General features: G+C 40.3%; 1 protein-coding gene across 15 annotated transcripts in view; it reads left to right on the top strand.

Annotated features, from left to right (window-relative positions):
• CACNA1C (calcium voltage-gated channel subunit alpha1 C) overlaps positions 1-23191 on the top strand; it is a 433748-nt gene that overhangs the window by 225932 nt on the left and 184625 nt on the right. For all 15 annotated transcript variants that reach the window (XM_027680722.1, XM_027680736.1, XM_027680724.1 and 12 more), the window contains exons 4-5: positions 6302-6441; positions 13271-13410. In XM_027680722.1, coding sequence (XP_027536523.1) covers positions 6302-6441; positions 13271-13410 — 280 coding nt within the window. The remainder of the gene's footprint in view (positions 1-6301; positions 6442-13270; positions 13411-23191) is intronic.

A 23191-nucleotide genomic window follows, 5' to 3' on the forward strand; every position in this document is an offset into this window, starting at 1 on the left:
TACCTTGGCTTTGCATTACAATTGGACTCTGACACAGAACGTAGTTCCACTAAATGCATAAATAAATTCAACTTGATCCTCGCCAAAGTGCTCTAAGAAAAATAAGGACCTCAGTCTAGATTCTGGAAGACAGCTCTGCATGAAGTATTCCTTGATCTGTCAAGAAACCCTTGAATATAGGGCGGCTGTATCAGGCCTGTAATCATTCAAAACTATTTATGTCCTCTCTTCTGTTCATTTCAGGGGAAGTTCTTTAAATATATCGTGGGCTTGTTATGAATTATCATAAAGTACCAAAGGCTGGCTTGCACTCTATTCCTGTTTTATAATTACTTATTTCAGATTAGTGAGAATTCTGTCTTTGATTTATGCTTCTAGTGTTGGACACCTTTAAAGCAGCTATATGTAAGCGTTATCTCCCATTTCACCAGGTGTTAGTTAAAAGGTGGTATTTCTGCAGTGCTTGCTGTGAATTTAACTGTGCTCATCGGAAAGCCTGACACTGCCTTTGGCTGGAGTGCAGAGAAGGCAGCGCTGATCATATTTGGAAATCTAACCTTTCAGAAGCTCTTCTGACTTCTGTTTACCAACACGGTGGGTTAATGTTTAGTCAGATGCTTGTCACCCACTTTCTTCTTTGGGCTTGTTTAATCCTTGTCAGGTAAAGTCAGGTAGTGTTCTTTTGCTTGGTTTTTGGGAATATTCTTTTTGGGGAACATGTAGAAGAAGGGATGCTGTGTTTTAGGACCAGCAGTGACAGCAAATGGAGTTATGTTCATCAGTATGCCATCTTATCCCTTTCTCTTTATCAAATAAATGGATATGGCCACTTGTTTCCGCAATGGCAGTAATTTTAAGTAGAAATAAAAAAAAAATTCAAATGTATTCTCTCCTTTAAGTTTTATTCCTTCATGTGCTTGTATTTGTTTTCATGCATACTTAGCTGAAAATGTCTCTTGAGTAACTGAGTACATTCAGAAGTAACTCATTGTCAACAAACCTGTCTTAACATCTGCTTTATTGAATTGATCCTTCGAGTGCACACATATGGGTCTCCCTCACAGAAGGTCAAAGCTATTAATGCCAACAGTAGTCTCCAGGTTAGCATATTCACGCAGTGAGGATACCTTGTCTCAGATGTGATCATAACCTGTAATTCAAAAAACATGGAACATTTTTTTTTCGTTTAGTCTCTCGGCCATCTTTCCCAGCACAGCAGTTCAATCTCCTTACTGCCCATCAGAAAAGATTGTTTTCCCTAATAGAGAAAAGTCTGAGTGCTTCCCCTCTGATTTGTATCTTTCAGAGTCTATTTATAAAAATAATGCCAAAGCATCCTATATGACAGAGGCCCTTAAAATACTGCTGTTTTACTTGGACATCTGAGTATTTGCATTACTGAAGAAATGTAGTCTCTTATGTTTAAGGAGGCATTAGGGAATAATAATGCAGACTCTGATGTCTAAGGTCAAACAGGCAGCTTCATAAAGGTTCTGGTTGTGCAGGGCTTGGGGCTCATTACTTCAAACATATAAGCTGTAGTTTTTGAAACATGGTTTGTAATAAGCTGAGCAGAATGCAAGTAGAGACAGACAGAAAAGTCTGAGAAAACCTCTACTGACTGAATTTTGGATTGTAAACTTTTTAGACTGGTGTGTATGAGATGCAACAACCTGATTGGGATTTGATCCTTGAGTAGCTATTGCAAAGAAAATGTTATGACCTATCAGTGCTGCTGGGTGGATGGAGTTTGGAGAGCTGGGATCAAGATACAGTGAATCATTCTGATGACCATTTCTCAGAAACAGCACTGGTCTACTCACTCTCTGACAGGAGAAAAGCCTTATGGCACCCTACAATAATTTCCTTGGATTTCCTGTTTTCAGACTCCTTTCATGAACCCAGGATGACATTAGCTACAATTTAAAAATTATAAACAAAAACAAACCTATGACTTCTTCGGAAGGCATATGGGATTAGGGGGTTTTCATACTTAATGCAGTAATCCTCTTTTGGAAATCTATCTTAGAGCCTTAACAGTAAGTTGATGTTTGTTTCTTTGTTAAAAGTGAGATGATGTACAGCTTGTCTCTTGGCAATGTTAGTGCTGGCTAATCTATCAACTAAGGTAGCTGATGCTTATGTCCTATATCTACAAAAACCCCCCCAAACAAACTCAAATAAACAGTGGTAGAGCCAGTCTCAGACCATGTGTGCTCCAGGGACTGGCCAGTTTTCTAAAACTTTTATCCTTCCTCTTCTTCCACTCATATTTTGTTTGTGGTTTTTTCCTTTGGTTTTCAAAACATTTGCATCACTATTGCCCAAGCAGGAAGCTCCTGCTTTGTAATTCTACAACCTGCAGTATGCTTCATGTGCTTCAGCCATGTGAGAATGGTTCCCATTTCTAAGGCACCAATAAAAAAATACTATTCCTTCTTTCCTACAACTCCAAAGTTCCCTCTCTTGATGCTGTGGTTTGGATTTGTGTTTCAAGGGGCAATACTGTTGCTATCTCCTCTCATAATGGTAGTGGGCAGCTCCCTCCCTCCCTGTCAGCAGGGAGCTCTCTCAAAGAGAAACATCAATACTTGTCTCCTTTGGTTGCTTTCAAAATTGTACTAAATCGGCTTCTTGGAAGAGTTGGAATTATGGATACTTTGCAGTGCTGTGTCCCTTGGGAGATTGAGACACTGAGTCCTGGTCTACCTAATCTCAGAGCAAAGCTTCAAATGAGCAGGCAGAAGTGCCCATTTGGCAGAGGCAAATTCATTATTCTGTGGCTGCTGAGGGCAAGAGGTGGTCCTGTCATTTCCAACCCGAGGCAGGGGATGGTTGAGTCATATCTGTGGGCTCACTGGGCAAGGTGGCATCAGAACTGGGACTGAAACCCACAGCCCAGTTATGCTATGTCGTTACCGAGTTATGCTGTGTTCATAAAGGCTTTTCAGTTTTATAGCATGAGGACAAAAGGGAACACAAATTAATTAGTAGGCTTTTCAAATTCTTCTTGAGTCTGAGCAGGAGTAGCTTTCTGAAATGATCTTGGAGCAGCTGCACTGTTTAATCTCAGCAGTATTTTTCCTTCAGTTTTAGACTCTGAAATCATTAATTTAAGTGCAAAGGATCATAAAACCTCTCCTCTGCTCAACATTCTGTATCTTATGTTCATTTCAGAGGCTTTTATAGAATTTTATTTTTTTATGGATCTTTCCATCTTAATCGAAGCATTGTAAGGAATTTATTCAAATAGCTTGTAGTTATATATGTATATATTTATATATCTATGTATAGATGTGTATATATGCATGTGTGTGTAATATTTTGTTATATTAGTACCTCAATAACATGGTTCCACAAGCAGCATGATTACAATAACAAAAGAGGTGCCAGTAGTCCCATAGGCATCTTCAGAGACAAAAAGGTATAAGGCTCCCAATCCCAGCCAAGTGGAACCTGTGAGTTGTTGAAATACTGTCTGCTCTGTGCAGTATTAAATATTTAAAAAGCAGTAATTAAAAAGAAAAAAAAAAAACCGTTCCAGAATTTTCTCAAGTATTTGCTTTCATGGCTCTTTCGATTGCACTAGTTCAGGTATTCCAATGAAATTCATGGAGTGGAAAGGCTCTCCTGGCCAGGCAGGCCTGCACAGGGCTGTGGCCGTGGGAGCAGCACAAAGCCAGACAGAGCTGGCAGCAGCTTTTGTCCCTGGGTGCCCAGAGGTCAAGGACAGTGTTTGCTGTTAAACTGCTGGGCACAGGACCAGCTTTAGGTCTTCCTCTTCAACTGTTCTGCCCACCAGCTTCAAATTGGACCTGGAGCTGTTAAATGGGAGGGTGGGCTCCTCGACATCCCCCTGTAACCGTCTCAGCTGTGGCCACTGACAGGTTTTAGGGGAAGGCTGTTTTTTAGGGCCTACAGCACCCCTGCATGAGCTTGTGTTTCTGTTTGCACAGTGGGATGCTGGATGAACTTGACTGCCCAGGGCCACCTCAAAGGCAGACTGAAGAGTGGTTTTGCCCTTTTTGTGAGAGGGAAAGAGAGCTTGCCCACAGCTGTGGAAAGCCCTTAGCTGAAACAGGGAGTGAGTGAGTCTAATTAGTGGGTTGAGTTGCTGTACGAGAAATCTTTGTTTCCATCTTAAAAAGTGTTCAATAGTCCCTAGTGAGGCCATGTCCATCCCAGGCACAGCACTCCATGCTCCCATACTGAGTTCAGGGCAGGTTCTTCCCCCTCAGAGTCCATTTCCATCTTTCTCCAACCTCTACACAGGTTTTACTTTGTCCTTGCAGAGGTAGGGCATCACCTCTCAGGCAGAGCTACCGTGAGCTGCCTGTGGGGTCCTGTCAGACCCTGGGCTATGTCGACAGAGGCAGCACAAAGGTGCAGAGCAGTCAGAAAAACCACACAGACTTCCCATCATAAAGTCATTTTATACTACTTCGAGGGTTTAAGAGATTTCATGACAGCTAGTCCTTCTTTACAAATGTGTGCATAGAGATCGATCATTTGGGTCGGTTTGGCCATGATTTGTGTATCAGGAGGTACTTGCTCAGATGTTAGCAGGAGTGGAAGGTGAAGGACTGCCCTATTAGTCCCTTCTAGCAGTGTGCAAGCCATTATGGAGCTTTTTCCTGTGGTCAAGCCCATGGTTAGATTCCTGGTTGTTAGCACTTATGTGCCTATTCCTGGGCTAAGTAAAATAGCACCCTCGCTATTTGTAGAGGGGACACAGTAGTTGCTGGTATTGTATGCTGTTGTTTCCATCTCTGAGTTCAAGGGAAGGGAAATCCGTAGTGTACTGCTGTGTCTCCATCTGGGACAATGGACAAATTCTGTGCTGTGGGCATGTTCAAAAGCTTTACTACTAGATCAGATAACTTCAGAATGATACTTTCGCTTTTTTTGGGTGTTCCTTGTGCAAAGCACTGGGGGATACTGCAGGCATTGTGAAAGCATCATCTGAGGGAAATCAGCAATATTCTAAAGCACAAATATATGCCTGCTACTGTCAGATGGAATTTCTCAGTCATGTAAAATATCACATTAATGTAAACATACAGATGAACTGGCAATTGTTTTTTTGATCTTCAGGTTTCTAGTGAGTTGTTAATTATCTGGAGCTGAATGCAAAATATTCAAATGGGCACTGTCAAAAGGTGGAATGATTTTTTTTGTAATCCTGCACATTTTTTATTGCTGTATAATATGAAAGTGTCATACATGTATTCAGTTGGACAGAGGAACAGGGTAGATCAAATTTGGAGCTGAAAAGATAAATATAGCGACCTGTCTGACTGTCTTGCTGGGTATTTTTCAAGGTATGACAGGAATGCCTAGGATGTTTTAATTTGTATTTATCTCAGATTTTGTTTCTTCAGTGTGAACTTTTAATGACTTTGTAGTTTAACCTCTCAGGGACCTAGTCTCCTTTTGCTGTTATCTAGTTTTCATGTACTTATCTCCCACGCAGCTTGCCACGCAGCACTTCTGTAGTGATTACCTAATGCTGCAGTTTCCCTCCTACTTAGGTGGAGGTCCCTACCATTTCTGCAACACTGCTATCCTTATTCCACACTGGGGCTAAAAGCCCCAGGGATGAGAGATGGTGAGCCTCTGTACTGCCCCAAAAGCTTGATTGCTTGTCCTGAATCAGGCTGCACTGTAACTGGAAGTGACTTTGGATATGCTTAATTGCAGCCTGTATTTCACAGGGACACGTACATTTATAACAGTATGACTAAAAGCCTCTAGTGTTAGTCAGCCTGATCTGTAAATCACTTACCACCAGTGTTCAGCCTACTTATTCCCCAGCAACAGAAAAGGGAATCCCAAAGAAGGCTCAGTCTGACACAAGCATTAGTCTCAGGTGGGCTTTTCTTATTTTTTTCCTCATCTCTCTCCCCAGTATTACATCCAGCAATGTTTCTTCTCCAGAGGTAGAAGAGGACTGGATGCAGTTCATTCTGCTGGCTGGCAATATTTGGCCGTGTATGCTGGAGAGAGCTGAGTGCTTGGACACTGCCCTTCTGCTTTGCACAGGCCTGTGCAGGGGTCGGTCCCTGCCAAGGCAAGGGCAGCAGGTTCCAGAGTCTAACCAAAATTTAGTGCCCCTGAGACTGACTGCAGACTATGCAAGACTGCACATAGGAAAGCTCCCTGGCAAGCAAGCCAGAGAGCGTTAGGTGCACCCAAGAGGCGAGTCGATGAGTTGGGTGGACTACAACTAAAGAAAACATCCATGTCCATGGTTTGTCACTCACACTAACCATTATCTCTCTTGTTCTCTTATCTTCCCCAGGAACGAGTGGAATATCTCTTTCTCATAATTTTTACAGTGGAAGCATTTTTAAAAGTAATAGCATACGGACTTCTCTTTCACCCCAACGCTTACCTCCGCAATGGCTGGAATTTACTAGATTTTATAATTGTGGTAGTAGGGTGAGTACCAACAGTTCGTTTTTGAAGGCACTGTACACATGGGGATACTGGCAATATTTGGGAGCTTAAGGGTGGGGGAATCTTGGTGCATTACATATGAGTGATGTTAGAGGTTGCTGTCCATCATGTTCCTCCTACAACCACCATTTAAATGGTTTGCAAGACATAGAAATTAAACTGCTCTTTGGGAACAGGGATAAAAAGAAGAAGCAGTGCAAGCTGTTGGACAAAGTCAAACGCCTGCATAACCTTAAGTAAAAGAAAATCCCTTTGTTTTTAAATCTGTGTGAATATTAAAAATAATATCTAGGTAATCCTTTAATTAAGATTAGGAGTTGGATGACAGATAAATTCTGCCATCTTGTGAACTTTTACTGGTGTTTCTCATTCTGAAAGACGGATGAAAGATTTAAACCCCAGGTTTTCCTACAAACTAAGTTCCTCAGCTCAATTGCCCTGTTCAGCTGGTGATTTCAACACTTTTAATTTTGACCCTTTTAATGTTTTAACCTTTCTAAAGAATAATTTTACTATTGTAGATCAAATTGCTACTTTGAGCTGCAACCTTTCTAATCCCGTTATTCCTCTCCATGTTTTTCAAGCTTGGCATTTAATTTATTTGAATAAAAGCGAAGTAATACACCTTCTGCTTTTTCTACCTAAGGGTAAGAGATAAGCAGGGGATTTGAATTGTGGTTGTTTGAGGGAAGAGGTGAAGGATATAAACTACAGCTGAAGACAAAGAGAACAAGTATTTCTTTGCCTGAGTAATTTGTCCCATCCTCCCACCACTCAATTGTTAAAGAGTTTCATCGCCCACAAAATCTTGTAGTCTTTTCACCTCTTTACCAAGGAAACTCTGCATCAGCTCCTAGGGAGAATGTCAAAAGGGACACTCCTAGTCATCAAAACCTCTTCATAATTTCTTCCCCAAACCATCTATCTTCCTGACCAATTTTTTGCTGGCCCCAAAATATTTCATCAGCAAACTGCTGTGTGCTACCCAATCCCTCCCACTTTCCATCATCACGGGGGAAAGTGGGTGAAAGGAGAATTCCCAGTGAGGGGGAGGGAGAACAGGCTGAAACCTATTCTTAGTCTCAAGACCTCTCTGCCTCCACGTGGACATAATGCTTCTCCTTACAGCAATGTCCGTTGTCTTTCTCCTTTGTTCCTGCTCGCAGAGAGAGGATCCAATAACATATTAGTAACTGAAAACTGGAAAATCCCCAACCCCTCCTCTGGTATTGATGGCCAGTTCCATAGATGGTTCTGCCTTTGAATGCTCTCAGATATCCCACCTGCTTGGAAATTGCTGCTTTAGTTGAAGAAAGATTGGAGAAAAAAGAGTCCTGTGAATGTGATTTTTCTGTTTTCATTTTTATGAGAAAGAGACATTTTTAAAGAGAGGACACATTACCTCCTCTTCTTCCACTGGAATGCGAGAGAGCAGGGCTCCAGAAATCACAGAGCAACATCATATCTAGTTTAAGTACAGTCCTTTTCAATTTTCCTACTAGGGCAGTTAATCAGCAAGATGATATTCAGGCTGAAATTAATTCTGTTGCCAGCGACAGAAGCTGCAGCTCTCAGGTCTTCTATCTGCTTTTGCCTCCAGCAGCTCTCAGTTCCCCACTAGAGGGGGAACAAAAAATGTAACTGGGGAGGGATTACAGGAGTATAATAAACATGGCCAAGACCTCAAGGTCTCTGTTAAATAGTAACAATCTCAAGTGACAGATTCCACTTCAAGGCCAGATGGGTTCCTTTGATGTTTATCTGTTTAAACTCACTCGTTCAGTACCACAGCCTAGGCTGGTGCACTGCTTTTCCTCTCCACAACCCCTCTGCAAAATCTACCATCTGTTCCTGTTCTGCCCTGTCTTCTTTACCTAGGGGCTGTCTGAAATCCCTCAATGACATTATGTTTAAACTTCAGTGTATTTGAATATTTTGCCAGGGAGGAAGCCCCATGGAAAATGTTTAAAATAAATTTTGAAGAGAGAGGAGGAAGAGAGCAAGTGCTGATAACAGTATTTCTTTGTGGTGCTTTTTTCTGCCTATTGATGGAGCTATTTGAGAAACCTGAGTGATCTGTACACAGCTGCAGCACTGGGCAGAGGGATTTATTTGGTATGTGGGGCAAAGAATGGTGTGTGACTAATACTGGAAGCATCAAGTCCCAGAACTGTAGTAACTGCCAACTGCATTAGGAATCATCTTCTTTTTCGATGATGACTATCCTTGCTACAAAACATAGAAAGGCTTGGTGGGAAGTACTTCTTCAAGTGCTGTTGGAAGTTAAAGGAGAAAAAAAAAAAAGACAGGTTTTAGATCTTTTAAATCCACCTCTGCACTGTTTACCACATGTAACTTAAAGAGATAATATTGCACAACGGGCTTCCTTTACCTTAAAACAAACAAGTTTACTTTACGGTAAAGTAAGAGGAAAATGGACATTTGCAGGACCAGGTATAAATTTTGCAGGGGAGTCACAGTTTCTGTAAAAAAGTTTATAACAATGTGCCTGTATACTGTCCCCTGCCTTCCGAAGATAGGTCCTCTGGTATCCAAAGGGATTTCAGAGTCAGTGGTTCTTACAAGGCCACAGGAATATGCAACAGCAGCAGAGGGGAGCACTGAACACAACTGCTATATTTTCTGGTGAAAGGATGCACTTTAGACCTGGAGGCTTGTAGCAGCTTATCATTCTTGAAGTGTGGGAGATCTGCTTATTCATCAATTAATGTCTTTTAAGGCTTGATTCTAGCTTATCTTTAAATAGCCTATGACCTTGCTATAGCAGCACTGTTAAATGCTGCTTTGAAGAAAAATGTCTGTGTGAGGGTATCAATCAGAGGCTCTAGTAACATTATTAGCTAAGAGTAGAGACCACACCTCTAAGCTGCCTAATAAGGCACAACCCATAGACACGAATGGTTAGCCAAATTGTCTCCTGCCTCCTTCATTTTTGCTGTTCCTCTTTTGGAAAACATTAAAACTTTCAGATTTCACAGTGATGTCCTTTAATATTAGGCTCTTGGAGGAAATTTCTCTTGAGAGAAGACCAACTTGACAATGCTGGGGTAGAAAAATATCTGTCTTTCCTGGCAGTGCTGTGGTTTGTCTGCCAGGCACAGTCATTCTCCAGGGACCTGTAGCATCTGCCAGAAAAAGAGATGGTGTAATTTGAAAGACAGTCTTACTTGGGAAGGTAAGCAGTGAAGGTGTAGTTGGGGAGGATCTGAAACCAGAGCAGACTGGAAAATGTGGTCACAGTATCTGTCTTTCTGAAGACCTGTGTGGAGTTTCTAAAGGGCAGATCCAAACCCTTTCACACTCAGAAATCACAGGTGATCTGTAAAACACTGTGAAAAAAAAAATCTTTGTATTTTACTATTTTTTTGCATCTGAGAGAATTCTTTCAGCTATGTTTTTCTGCTGATTTTTAGACTTAGAAATACCAAGCCCTCTGTTTTCTTTTTATATTCTGGAGGCTCTTGACAAGCTCTTTTTTTTTTAATGCTGTAAAAATCACGGTGCACTCCCCACAGAGGAAGAGATGAAGAGCAGGTTACAGCCTTATCATGCTGCTGTTGGGGTCATCCTGCAAAGTGAAAACCTTCTTGATATTTCAAATGTCAAAAGAGAAACAGCAAAATATAAGAAAGAAAAACAGTGAAGCTAGCTTCATACTTCACAAATAAATGCAAAAAAAAAGGTGTTGATAGAAATTTGTTTTTCTGCTGTTATAATTCATGTCTGTCAGATGAATTTAGTTAAGGTGTAATCCTGTCACAAGTGAAATTCAGAAATCAAGATGCTGTTAATTGTGTTTCATCAAGGGAAAGTACTATATCCAAATGAAAATGGGGCATGAATTTAGGCTGGCAGAAAGTAGTTAGGTGGAAGGAAATAAGGCTGATTTCTTTATTCTTTTTATTATTATTATTTATTTTGCATGGTGAGATTTTCAGTGGCCACAAGAGAGTAGCCCTCTTGCATTTTTGTGCCATCCAAACTTTGATTTCTCTGTCAGCACAGTGTTCTCTCACACTGTGCTTGAAGCATGCATTTCAGCTAACTAACCTCCTGAGAAGAGAAGGAAAGAACTGCACCTTGCTCCACGTGCCTACTGGAAGCTTTTCCCAAAGGTTTTCATCAAAGGGCAGAATTTCCCATTTAAATATAGGATAGAAGGGCTCTGGCCTCATAATTTCTATCAGTAGCCTAACATCCATCCAGCTGTTTTAGTGTCAGAAAACAGCTAGCTGAAAAACTAAGAGCATTAGGTAGTTGTAGCCTCTGAATCATAGATATCTGCCAACACCCTGGCTGAAGGAGGTGGTGAGGACAATGAAGCAGGATTGGCAAGATGTACTATAAACTTGAAGAGTGGGGTAGACATTCAGCAGGCCACACTGAACACAGTCTCAACCCCAATACAAAAGGCAAAGAGAGCGAAATAAATGAGAGAAATAAACAGTTGCAATGCATTGGTAAAAAGCAGGGGAGATATTAACTATGGAGTAAATGCATTTAAGCAGGATTAGAAATTCAGGTTTAAATGTAGGGTTTTTAATGAGGAGCAGCAGGAATTACTGCAAGTTATTCCTGAAGCATAGTAGGCAGATGACTGTGGGTATCTCAAAATAGCATGTTTTAGCACGTCAACACAAATAGGGAACTCTGCACTCTGGGAAGGGAGGTTCTAGCTCCAGAGGAGTGAGCTGTCCTACTGGTTTTGTTTCTGCTCCTCCTGAACTAATTTAGGACATGAACAGCTTGCTCAGGGTGCAGATTTCTGGAGCAGTCTGTGGTTTGCTCACTGTAGGAGTGGCAGTAGAAACGGCCTTGGAGCCCGATGCCAAGAGCTGCTCTTCGGTAAAACATGGAGCCAGTGAAAATGAGGACCAGGAGAATGGGACCTCAGTTTTGCACAATTCCTGACTCAGAGTTCCTTGAGATTTCTAGTCTTGGAGATATAAAACAGCGTTAGAAGCCTTTTTGCAGTAACTTCTTTTTCCTCCAGAGGATCCCAGGAGACTGGGACTGTTGTATAGATATGTCACTCATCATCTAGTATGGGAATTCTGTTGACTAGGAAGATAGAAACGTTTGAATACGAAATGGAGCACATTGCTAGAGCTTAATCACTAGCTTACTGAAAATACATTAGGCCGAATTTGACCTACAGTGTTTCTATTATGGGGACCAGCAGAAAATTGCAACTGTATAATCTGTGTACACAGCTCAAGAAATACATACGTTCCACTAATACATGTTCTTTGCATCAGCCCTTGTTTATCTCTCTCTGTGATATCTTTAGTTAATGCAGTATTTCTCATAGGCTCTGTTTTTGTCTTCTCTGCATCCTGCTTCTCAGTCTGCAACACCTACAAACTCAGCATCCAACCTCCCCACACACAGTTTTTCCCACGCTTGTTACCTAGTTGATAAATCTTTCTGCAGTGCTTGAAGTTGAGGCTTTGAATAGATCCAGTTAGGAGTTCCTCAGTCATCGTTGACAAGTTTTATAAGACTCTTAATATGAAAATTAAAAAAAAAAACCCACCTGCTTAAGAAATGAATTTCACGTTTGCACTCCTCTAATCCACATTGTTTGTTGGATTTAGAGCTGGGGAAATGTTGACTTAGATGCTTCAGTAAATGAATCCTGCTTTTCCTATCCAGGGCAAGCTCCCTATGTTTGTGGCCCTATCTGTAAGATTTAACACAGGCTGCAGGTGTTGGAGCTCCTTGTTAAGCAATTGTCCAGCTCAGCCTCTGCTTGATGAGGTCTGGGAGCTCTCTGTGGAATATGCCAGTCAGGACCTATGGATGAGATCCTGACAGAGGCACTGCAGGCTGAAGTCTGAGGAGAAACTAGCCAGTGCTGAATCCAGGCCACTCCAAATAGGCTGTTCCTGGCATTCCAGGCAGCTTCTATAAAGTTGTCTGTGGAACCTCCATGGCAACCTACGGGCCAAGGGGGCTCTGCTACTCCCAGGCAAGCATTTTCTACAGAGTGCCAAACATCCATTTATACTGGAACAGCTTTTAACCTCTGCTGAATTTGGCTGGGTCCAAGCTGGTGGTTTCAAGGCTGAAAGCAATATCATTAGCAAATTCATGAGGAATCTGTCCTCCCCCAAAGGTACTAATGTTTTACCAGAAAAATGGAAGCTGCTTCCTGAAAGCTAATTTCTTAAATCAAGTTCTTATTAACAGATAGGTTGAGCCTTCAGCTTTTTCACACAACAACATTGTCTTTTCTGCCTTGCTTGCTAACATAATAAAGCATTCCAATAATAACACTCCTACAGTTTTTCACTTTGCCTAGCTGGTGCATCAGGGGATTTACAAATGGATACTCAAGCACACAATGTGAACATACTCCCTTATCTAAAAATTTGCATCTTGAAGGATCCCTGAGTTTCACACCAACTGGGTGACAGATTATTAATGATTGGATTCATTATGGGTGATGATTCTTTTTCCCCAAGGTGAACTGTTGGTTAATAAAGATAGCAAAGTATTGGTAGCCTATGGCTAGCTGCAAGGAGCCATTAGGCTGAAGGAGGAGCATGTCATGTTTATGTCTGCTCCAGAAACAAGTGTTTTGGAAATGGTATAGACATCACCAATAGGCTGTTGCATATGGGAAGAGTCTGTCTCTCCTCTACCATATGTGAATGTCGACTGAGATGTGTGATACTCTTCACAGGTCTGTGAGAGAGTTTGGGTGATATGATGATGATGATCTCTGTTCCTGTTTAGCCCAAGCCTTGCTGTCTGCCTACAGATTGTTTCCTTTTTCTTTTTGCAGGCTTTTTAGTGCAATTTTAGAACAAGCAACCAAAGCAGATGGGGGGAATTCAATAGGAGGAAAAGGTGCCGGATTCGATGTTAAAGCACTGCGGGCTTTCCGAGTATTACGTCCATTACGGCTGGTGTCTGGAGTTCCTAGTAAGTAACAACATTGTTTTTCTTTTGTCTGTGGTGTGGCACGGGGCAGGAGTCATTTGTGTAACAATTTTGGAGATGGAGAGTGATGCAGATTATTTTTGGTGTGTGTGGGAAGCCTTTTTTTTAAATTAATGCATTCGTGATAAACGTGATATTAATCAAAGGATGACCAAACCAGAGCTGAAGGGGAATAGAAGTCTCATGGTATGTCAATCTGATTGTGCAACCTTTGTAAACAATGAAAGGAGAAGATCCAAGATTTTTGTGATTTCAAGCAAAAGATCCTTTGAATAATTGTGAGGTCATAGGGCATTGTTGGTGTTATAAATTCTTGACCTTGATGGAAATGCTGTATGGTCACGTGTGTTGATTTTGGAGGGAGAGGGACTTTTTCGTTAAAACTGCGTTTTCTTCTTTGCATGTAGTGTTTAGCTCAAGAGCACTGGGAGCAATTTAGAAGCAACAGGACATAGGGCAGTGACACAGTCATGTTTTCTGTTAGTCTTCTTTGCTTAAATTATTTGTAATGCCTCTGAGGAAGTCCTCAAGTAGCCTTTGGTAGTCCATCATACATTTTCAACAAATTACATCATCCAATTACAACAAAGATATGAGTAACTAAGTCTGATAATTCCATTGTGGAGGTGGAATATGGACATGTCAATGTGGGAAGATTATATCCTTTGCCTTGAGAGTTTGTATTAGCTGGGACCTGTTTGCCTTCTGGAGAAAGGGTTAGTTAAAAATTGTCATTGTTTCCTTTTTATAGTAAAGAGAGATGTAGTTAGTGGAAAAGGAGTTAATCTTCTTCAGAATAGCTGTAAGAAAGCACTTTGTTTATTTTTATTTGAGGAACTTGCTAGTTTGATAAGTTAAAGTACTTCTAACCTTAGTCATTCAAAAGCCTTGAGTCAAGTTACCATAAACTATGAGATCAGCTTAAAAGTCATGATTTATTTGCTAGGAACAGAAGTGTGAGGTTCCTGTTCTTTGGCTTGTTTTCTGACCCACTAGGTTATATTAGAATCATAGTTGCAGGCTTTTCCCCACAGCCATAAAGGGTAGAAACTTTTTTAATGAAAGCTGATAGTCTCTGTGGGAGGAGCTGAAGCACTGATAAAAGCAGAAAATACTGAGGCAATTGACAGCACTGCTATTTTGTCTCACAAAAAACTGTGCTTACTAGTCTGTCTGTAAGGCCTTGGCTTGTCCTCAGCTTGGGGTCACTTTGGGCATCAAAGGGTGAGTAGAAAAACAGAAAAGCAAATGTTGTCTGTTAGGCAACTAAGAACCTTCCCCTCTCATACAGAGCTAACATCCATTCATGACACCTCTGTTAGGCATTACTGCAGTGGGTTGTTTCATTCAGACAGTCAAGTACCATGCACTACCTTCAGTCCATGCGGGACACAGCTCTGCTTTTGGACAGATTTGTCTCATGAAGCCTGTTCTCTCTGTGCTCTTCAGTCTGCACTGGAACCCACCTAATTCCTGGCTGTAAATTAAGGTTTTGTTCTTTCCTAGTCCTTCTCTGATCTAAGCCTTTTAGTGCTTTCTGGTTATGTGCCCACTGTCTGGTAAGGGAAAGATACTCAAACATCTATGAAGAGAAGTGTTTTGGGTGAGATGCTGTTGATGCTGAGACAGGTTCTGAGAGTTGTCCTGACATAGGCTGAGCTTAACTGTGCTTGTAGTTCTTGCATATTGGAGAACAACACGTGTTCCCCAAGACATGGGGAAGTTTTACTACTCCTGCTCAGGTCTCTTGGCTAGTGCTCTTGGAGAACTAGAGGAAGCTGAGGGAATTAAATCTAACACATATTAATATCTATATACGATCTTGATCCCAGTGTAGACTATCTAATAATCCATTTATGTTTTTTTTTTTAAGAGAAGTGTTTAATTTGCACCAGAACAGGGCCAGGGAGCCTGGTGCAGGCTAACAAATATTTGATCTAGACAACAAAAGACTAGTGCAGTGTGAAGCAGGCGAGCCATCAACTTGACCTGACAGACATCCTCTATTAGTCTTTACGGTCCCAACTAGGGACATATTAATTGAAAATGGCTTCTTTGGTGCTGGTGTGGCTTTAAAAAGCCTACTGGGGTCTGTAGCTAATACAGCTGCAATCTTCACTGGGCATTTTTTAATCGTACAAATGCCTGTTGATTAGCCTAGAATAGATGTTATCGCATCCATATGTATCAGAGCGTAACTTTTCTCATGAGGCCTTTTAGATAAGATTGCCTAAGTTAACCATAAATAGCACATTACAGGATTATGCTCTTACATAAGTTTAGTGCAGAGGTTTAGAAGTCAAATCTCTGGGTCCTGTCCAAGTTTTGCCCCTGAGGCATCTTAAATACCAGTAGGTGAGTTACCAATATTGCACTTGCAGTGTTTTGTCATCCATAAAGAAATATTCTTTGCTTCCTTCCCCTTCCAAAACGCAGTACACTTTTCCCCCCTGAGGAAACCACCTGCATAGATTTGTCCTAAAATTACATGAATGTAACATGCACTGCAATTTCTTCTCACTTAGCAGACTCTCTAAGTGTATGGCAGCAGCATCTCATTAGTAAGAGGGGATCCTCTGGGTCATTGGCAGCTGCCTTCCGCATGGAAATTCCGACATCTGCTGCTTGGCTTGAGGTCCAGATCTAACTACCACTGCTTGGAAAAAAGTCTGTAAAGCACAAGGATTCTTATAAACCAGACTTGTGAAACACATGGTGAATTTTTGCATGCAAATCTTAAATTCTTCAGAATTGGTGTTGGGAAATAGGTTGTCTGAAGTGGAGGGACTGGCTTGCAGCATGGAATCATTTTTTCTGAGTCACAAGGAGTTTGTGTAGATTTTTTTCTCTCTGACTCAATTCATAGGAAATAATGTAATTTAAGAGGGACATCTTTTGTATTCAGGTTTGTTCATTTAAAAACCTGTCTCAGAATTTAGAGAGTTTCCACATAAGTATGATTTGAAGAAGAAAAAACATATTAGTTGCCCTCTGAAGTAAATCACTGGTGTCTGCACTTTGCAGATCAAGAGACTGAAGCAAAAGTTCAAGGTTTAACACTTCCAGAAGTGGCTTGTAATTCTTTATGTCTCATGTTGGCCAGCAGTGCTGGACACCTAGGTCAACACAACTATCTGAAAGCTTCAGAGCTCAGAATCCTTTTTCTCCAAGTCCCATGCATTCTTAGTTCCTGGAACTTGGCTGTCTTTTGCCAGTAAATGTCTCAATGAAGGAATCAGGGACTGTGCAGTGCAGTAAGTGGTTCATCTGCAAGCAAAGCTGGTTCACCCATGGGCAGAGAAGCAAAGGTACCTTTGACAATCTTTGTTAGGCTTGAATGGTCTGAGGCCCCAAATTATGTCAGTGCCTCCTAAAATCAGAAGGGCTTAGGGTTATGAATTCAGCAAAGCCTGAAGACTACGTCTGGATGACTGTTGTGGGCACATCAATATTTCATAATCTCTAAGAGAACAGATGATGCTTTTATGCTTTGTGGTTATATGGACTTTCACAAGACCACTTGTCATAAGGAAGAAGATGGACATTTTGTTTAAAAGATTAGACAGACATTTTTTTACCCATGTCACAAAAAGCAATTGTAGCATCATGGGATAAACCTTCAGAGGCACTGTATTTGGGTACAACTTCAAAAAATAGTGTTAAGTATTTACATGTTTCCAAGCAGTGCCATAGGGATAGAAGGGGTTTGATTTGGGGTTTTCTGTGGGTTTGATTTTTTTTTTTAAGTAATTTGAGTTCTTTTCTGGAAAACTTTTTTCTTTGAGTGAGAAGTACAGTTTTTGTTTTGCCTATGTGAGGTGCATGGCAGAGCAGTAGATTAGATACTTCCCACAGCTCTCATCCCGTTCTTGCAGTTGCTTTTTGGAAAAAATAAAGTGTAAGAGCTAATTAAGCAAACTTTTCTTCCCCCCCCCCAACTATTTTTGAAGTCATACTGCTTCTGGAAAAATGATCCACACTCAGCCTGTTTAGCCTGGCATTAATGTGTAGGCTAATGCTGAATATTTTCAAAAGCACATGAATGATTTAGGTTTCACAGTAGTGGGTCACTTTTGAAAATTAGACCTAAGCACTTTATATCATAGATACACAGGATAGATTTCACTGTTCAACTATTCTGTCATTCTCATACTAACATAGTTCTTGTAGTGCATACTTTGTTTCAGTCACTGAAATCACTTTACTGCTGGTGTACCAAAGCAGTCTCCTTATAAGAAAAACTTCACACGTGCATTGGAACACTCATCTTAATATGTGGCATTAAGATCAATATATTGGTTTGAGAAAGGAGAGAGAAGGAAAAAAAAATTGCCTTGATGGACATAAGTAGACAAGTGCAAAATCAGCATGTCTACCAAAACTTAATCACTTTACTGTCTTGGAAACTATTACCCCATATCTCCTTTGGCAGGAGTGTAAAGCATTATAAAGCTTTCTAGGATCAGAATCAAGTCAACACTTTTGCACTAAAAGTTTTCTGATGATTACTCTTCTCTCTCAATTTTATGTTATTACATATTTTAAAACTTGTTTTAAACATTTTGTGCTTGAGGAGGGCAAAAAGAAGCATCCAATTCGGCAATGAAGAAGTATGATCCAATTAAAAAAGAAAATCACTCCTGAATATTGGAAAGGGCAATCAGTTACTCCTACGCATGCTAACTCACGCCCTTTTAACTTATTAAATTCCATTTCTATCACCTTTATTCATGCTGCTCAATTATACCACCTCATACACTCTGTTCATCCTCTTTATGTTGTACTTTGTCTTAATGTAACTACATTGTTGCCACTGGTTATTGTCTATCTGATATTTGCCAGAAATAATTGCTTCTAGACAATTTGGAAGCCATATAATTTGAGTGGATGTTGTGCTCCGTATTTGTATTTTCAATGAGCTCCTCTGCTGACAACACAGATTTATGTGGGCAGAAGACCATGTTATGCTTACCAAAGCTGGAGAGGAAACGTCACTGTTCCACTAGAACAAAAACCTGCCATCATTTTTCTTTTATTTTTTAAAGCAAAAAAAAAAGCTAAGCTTGTGATGTGTTCAAGCTTCACTGGAGTCTTGTAGTAGGAGAGTTACTCAAAGGCAGTGTAGCACCAGTACTTACATGGTCTATGGGAGATGTAACAATTCTGTAACTGGGAACGAGAGGGTATGAGCAAAAGAACCTCAGCCAAACCCTCCTCCCAACAGTGAAATGTCTTTCTCTTAGTGAAACAACAGCTTGTATCTGGCTGAGTACATTTTTTAGTTAAAACGAAATAAGACTAGAATTTTCCTGTGTGAATGCCTCGAGATGACTACCTTTACATGTATTTAAATAATTAACTGGAGTGACTAATTTTTCAGAATGGTACTTCTCTTGAAGTCTGTGATTACTCTGAGTTCATGGGAAAATTGGGCACCTTCAGACAAGGTGAATGAAAAATTTAGACATTTTTAGAATTTGGTCTGTCTCATTACAATTAGTTCTCATTTCCCCTGAAATGCTCTTATCTATTAAAATTTATAATTCTTTTTGCAGTCCCAGCAGTGTTCTCTACCCCATATTCTTTGCAGTGTTTTCTCATTACCACAGTCGTCTTCCATCCTTATCCCAAACTCTCTGGTATTAATCAAGCTGTTTCTTTGAACTTTGCAATAGGTAGTAAAGTATCCTGCCTTTATCTGCAATGTCCTGATAGATCTGAACCATTCAGGACCACATATAGGATGCCACATTCACCACTTACAGCAATGAAGATGAGAAGAAAAAAAACTCGAAGGCTCTATGGGCAGAGTAATGCATGAGGAAAGCATCTTTGAGAGATGCTGGACTGGCAAAGTCATCCAGTTGTGTTTGTTATTAATTTGCCATATTATTGCGAGTAGATGAAGCAAGGAAGTCCCAGGGGTGATAGGACTGGATTTATTTCTGTCTAGTTTTATTCTGTCTGGGACACTGCCTAAGTACATTTTGCATATTAAATTGCGGTCAGGTTTTTTATGGAAAAGTAAGAGCAAAAGGCTTTAAAAAGCTTACAAGATGTTTAGGCTATAGTCTGCATTTTCCAATGACGACTGTTCTTAACGGTAAGACTGGCAATTTTTTTTCCTCCCCCTTTTTAAAGAATGTGATCTAATCTAATAATTTGAAATCATAGGGGAATTCTGTCTGTATGATTTCATAATTCAGAGATACCCTACACTGAAAGAAAAATACAGAGGGACTTGTGTAGCAAAATACAGAGTAACTTATAGAGTTCAGGACAGTAGGGACAAGTCAGACTCACCATGGTAATCCTCCTAATGTAAAACTAAGCAACTCCTCTATATCATCCTTGATTCTAGGACTCTGAATCTCCTCTTGAATGATTTATAAAAATGGGGGGTTGATGCTCATTGCCTATCAGAAGACCTCTTGGTGCTGTGAGCTAGAAACTGGTACTATGCCAAAGACTTAATCTTCCACCACAGCTGATTTGGAGATAGTGTCCTTAACCAGGGGGGAACAGATAGAACACATCCAATGCAATTACCTGGTTTCATTTGGGATGTATGGGTGGTTTGTTTTTTTTTTTTGTTGCCCAGTCGAACTTTTCAACTGTAATTTCTCATTGTTTTCTGCATTGTGCAAGAAAATAACAGCACTTCATATAGTTGAGGAAATAATGTAATTGAGGTTATAAACACAGAGAATTCAACAAACCCAAAATGACATCTCTTTTGAGAACCATGTAGTTTTGGAATATGGCAAAGAAATGTAAGCCATTGACTGTTTTTATATGTTGTACAGCACACACTAAGTCTAAAGTTTTAAGGAAATGATAACTGGCAGACAGAAAGTCAATTTTCTTTTGCATTGTGTATGTTTCTAGCAAAGTATGGTTGACAGTCGTGTTTTGCACAGGGTTTGCATTTATTCACTGTCACTGGTGGAGCAAGGGGCTTACATTTACCCTCCTGATGCATGTGAGGTTATGGTGGTCACTGCATACCAGTGGAAAATCCTGGCTTGCCTTCAAGGTGAGGAGATGGGAGAAGTGGCCTGATCTAAGCTTCCCACCTGTGAAAGGTTTGTGGGTAGGAACAAGAGAATACAGTAAGCTGGAGAAGACAATATACTTGGCAGTTTACTGCCACCAAACCTATGAGAATAAAGGTACTTGACAACAGGGGGAACTGCTGCAAATACCTTTAGGCAAAATTTGGCTTCCAAATTCCAGTTCTGCCTCAAACGTCATTGTTTTTACATTAAATAATGTTGGGTTTTGCCAAGTCCAGTTCCTTTCTTTTCTCTTGAGCTCTAGAAGCTGTAGGAAACGTGCTCTCAGGCAGATTTCTGATGCTCTCCTTCATTCTTGAACAAGATTTCTTAACGTTCGTACCATCTCTCCAGCACATACAGCACGTGAGGACAAGTTGCACCACCTTTCCCATGTCCTTGCTTAGCTTGTTCTTAATCTCAAGTGGCCAATTTGTTTTGCTTTCATTACAAATGGGAAGGGAGTGGATTAAAAAAGATAGAACAGTCTGAACCAAATGTCCTCATTAAGTTTGTTTCTTCATAGTTAACTTAAAACTCTACACATGCTTGCAAGCCCTTTATTTGCTTAGGTCACCATTACTCAAGGGAGTAACTTGATTGTAGCATAGCATGTCCCGTAGGTGATGATCATTCCTGTGAGTAGGAATTACACAATCAGGACCTAAAGCCCTGTTCCTTGAGAGGTACAACCTACAGAATGATGTAATTTATGGCAGAAGTTGTTAACTTGATGTAGCCAAAAGAGGTTTATCTTAGTAAAGAAGATTACTCACAGAGGCACGTTGTAGCTGTAATAAAGATTTTGCTCATATTTAAGGAACGCCAGTGAAAACAGGGAAATATTTATTTGATCTTGGCTATGTAGCTCTTTTAAAAATAACACTAACTACAAATGTATCCAATAACCGTGTCAGCCTTTATCCTACCAATTACTGTGCATGCTGGCATGATTATTCAGCATGTCTTCACAACCAAACAATCCCAATACCATAATGTGGGACCACATCAGGGTGTAGGCAGTCCCTTCCAAATGAAGAGAACAAAGCCCATTCTGACATCAAAGAGCAGACATGGAGATAATAAAAAAATTCTAGCTTGGCTTAGTAAGAGATTTTTCAGAAGTGGTCTGGATGGATCACACTTTCTTTCTAGTTCCCTTTTTTCATTCTTCATGTAATGCCCAGAGTTCTCATTCAGAGAACTGGGTGTAGGGCATGGCTCTGAGAGAGAGCCCCTGCCATCAACATTGCTTGTCCTAAAGCATCTGAAAATCAAAGAATGCCATCTGCTGTCTCCTAAGAATAGTTTGTGTTGTTGTTTAGATGTGCTTTTGTCTGGACCATAAAGGAGCAGAAGCATCCATACAGATTGTAGCTAACTGGTATCAGCAGGAGTGTGTTGGGTTCCCTGTTGCTCACTTGTAGTTGCTGGCTGTTGCTGTCACCATGATGAGCAAGGGAAGATATTGCTGTTCCACATCAAAATAGTAAGAGTATGATCTACTTTGTTTTTTTTTCTTACATTCTCTCCCAGATGACATCTCTGCTGCATCTGATGTCATCCCAAGCTTGCACCAAATGCATACTTTGACTTCAACTGGCTGAATTTTGTATTGCTTATTAATTTAAGATCTTGTAAGCAACGATTCCAAGTCCTTTGTTCATTTTCTCTAAAGTGCCTGTATGGCTATTAATGTGTTACTGACCTGTTGGGACTTTTTAACATTCTCTTTCCATCCTCTCTCAAAGGTGTGACTAACACACACTGGGTAAGAGTTGTCTCAGAAGTGGGACACAAGAGAGTTCATAGCTTTTGCTCAGGACACAAGGTGGTACGTGGATTTTCCATGACTCTGGCATTATTTGAATTAATTCAGTTTGTCCCGACCTTCCAAAAGCATTATTAGATGCTTGTAGTCATTGTTGTGGTTTTCACAAAGAATTGTCAAAATATCAGCAAAGCACAGAGCAGTGGACAAGTCAGATAGTTCTCTCAACCAGTGAATGCATTTTAAGTCTACAAATAAATTATTTTTTTTTCAGTGATTATCTGAATTGTAATAATATGGCATCTTGTATAAGTGCTATAGTAAGGAAAAAACAAAAGAACACTGATTTGAGAGGAAGCAAATATGAGGAAATAATATTTTAAAATTTCAGAGGCTAAATAAATCTGTTTGAGACCTTCCTTCTTGATTTCTCCAAAATCAGCTACTGCCTTCCCAGTTACATCTGCTTGGTATTACTGTGCGAGTTGAGAACACGGGGAGATTGGCTGGTATGAAAAACTAATAAACTTTTCTCTGCTTAAGATGTTCACTGATGGAACAAATGATTTGCTACTCTGATCATGGAGAAATATGGACCAAAGACCGATGACAGCCCATGTAACCTGCCCAGTTAAAATTTTATCAAAGTTTTCTTTCTGCCAGGGAAAAGGGAAGGAGATCAGACATCTTTCTTAATCTCCCTTTTTTCCAGAAGCAAATCCAATTTCTGCTTAACACATGTAACAGTAACCTATCCCACATGTGTTTTGCCCTTTGTTTCAACTATTTTTTTCTGAGTTGTCTTAGTAGCTATGCCTCTTATTTTTTCAGTTTTAGATTATCTTCTGCTGGTTTGCCCTGCCACATCAATCACGATTCAGAAAACATCTGCTAACCCTCTGCAAAGAATCTTTTTTCAATTTCAGTAATACTAAAG

Source organism: Neopelma chrysocephalum, unplaced genomic scaffold (genome assembly GCF_003984885.1).
Source record: "Neopelma chrysocephalum unplaced genomic scaffold, ASM398488v2 Primary Assembly neopelma1_59, whole genome shotgun sequence".
NCBI classification, from domain to species: domain Eukaryota; kingdom Metazoa; phylum Chordata; class Aves; order Passeriformes; family Pipridae; genus Neopelma; species Neopelma chrysocephalum.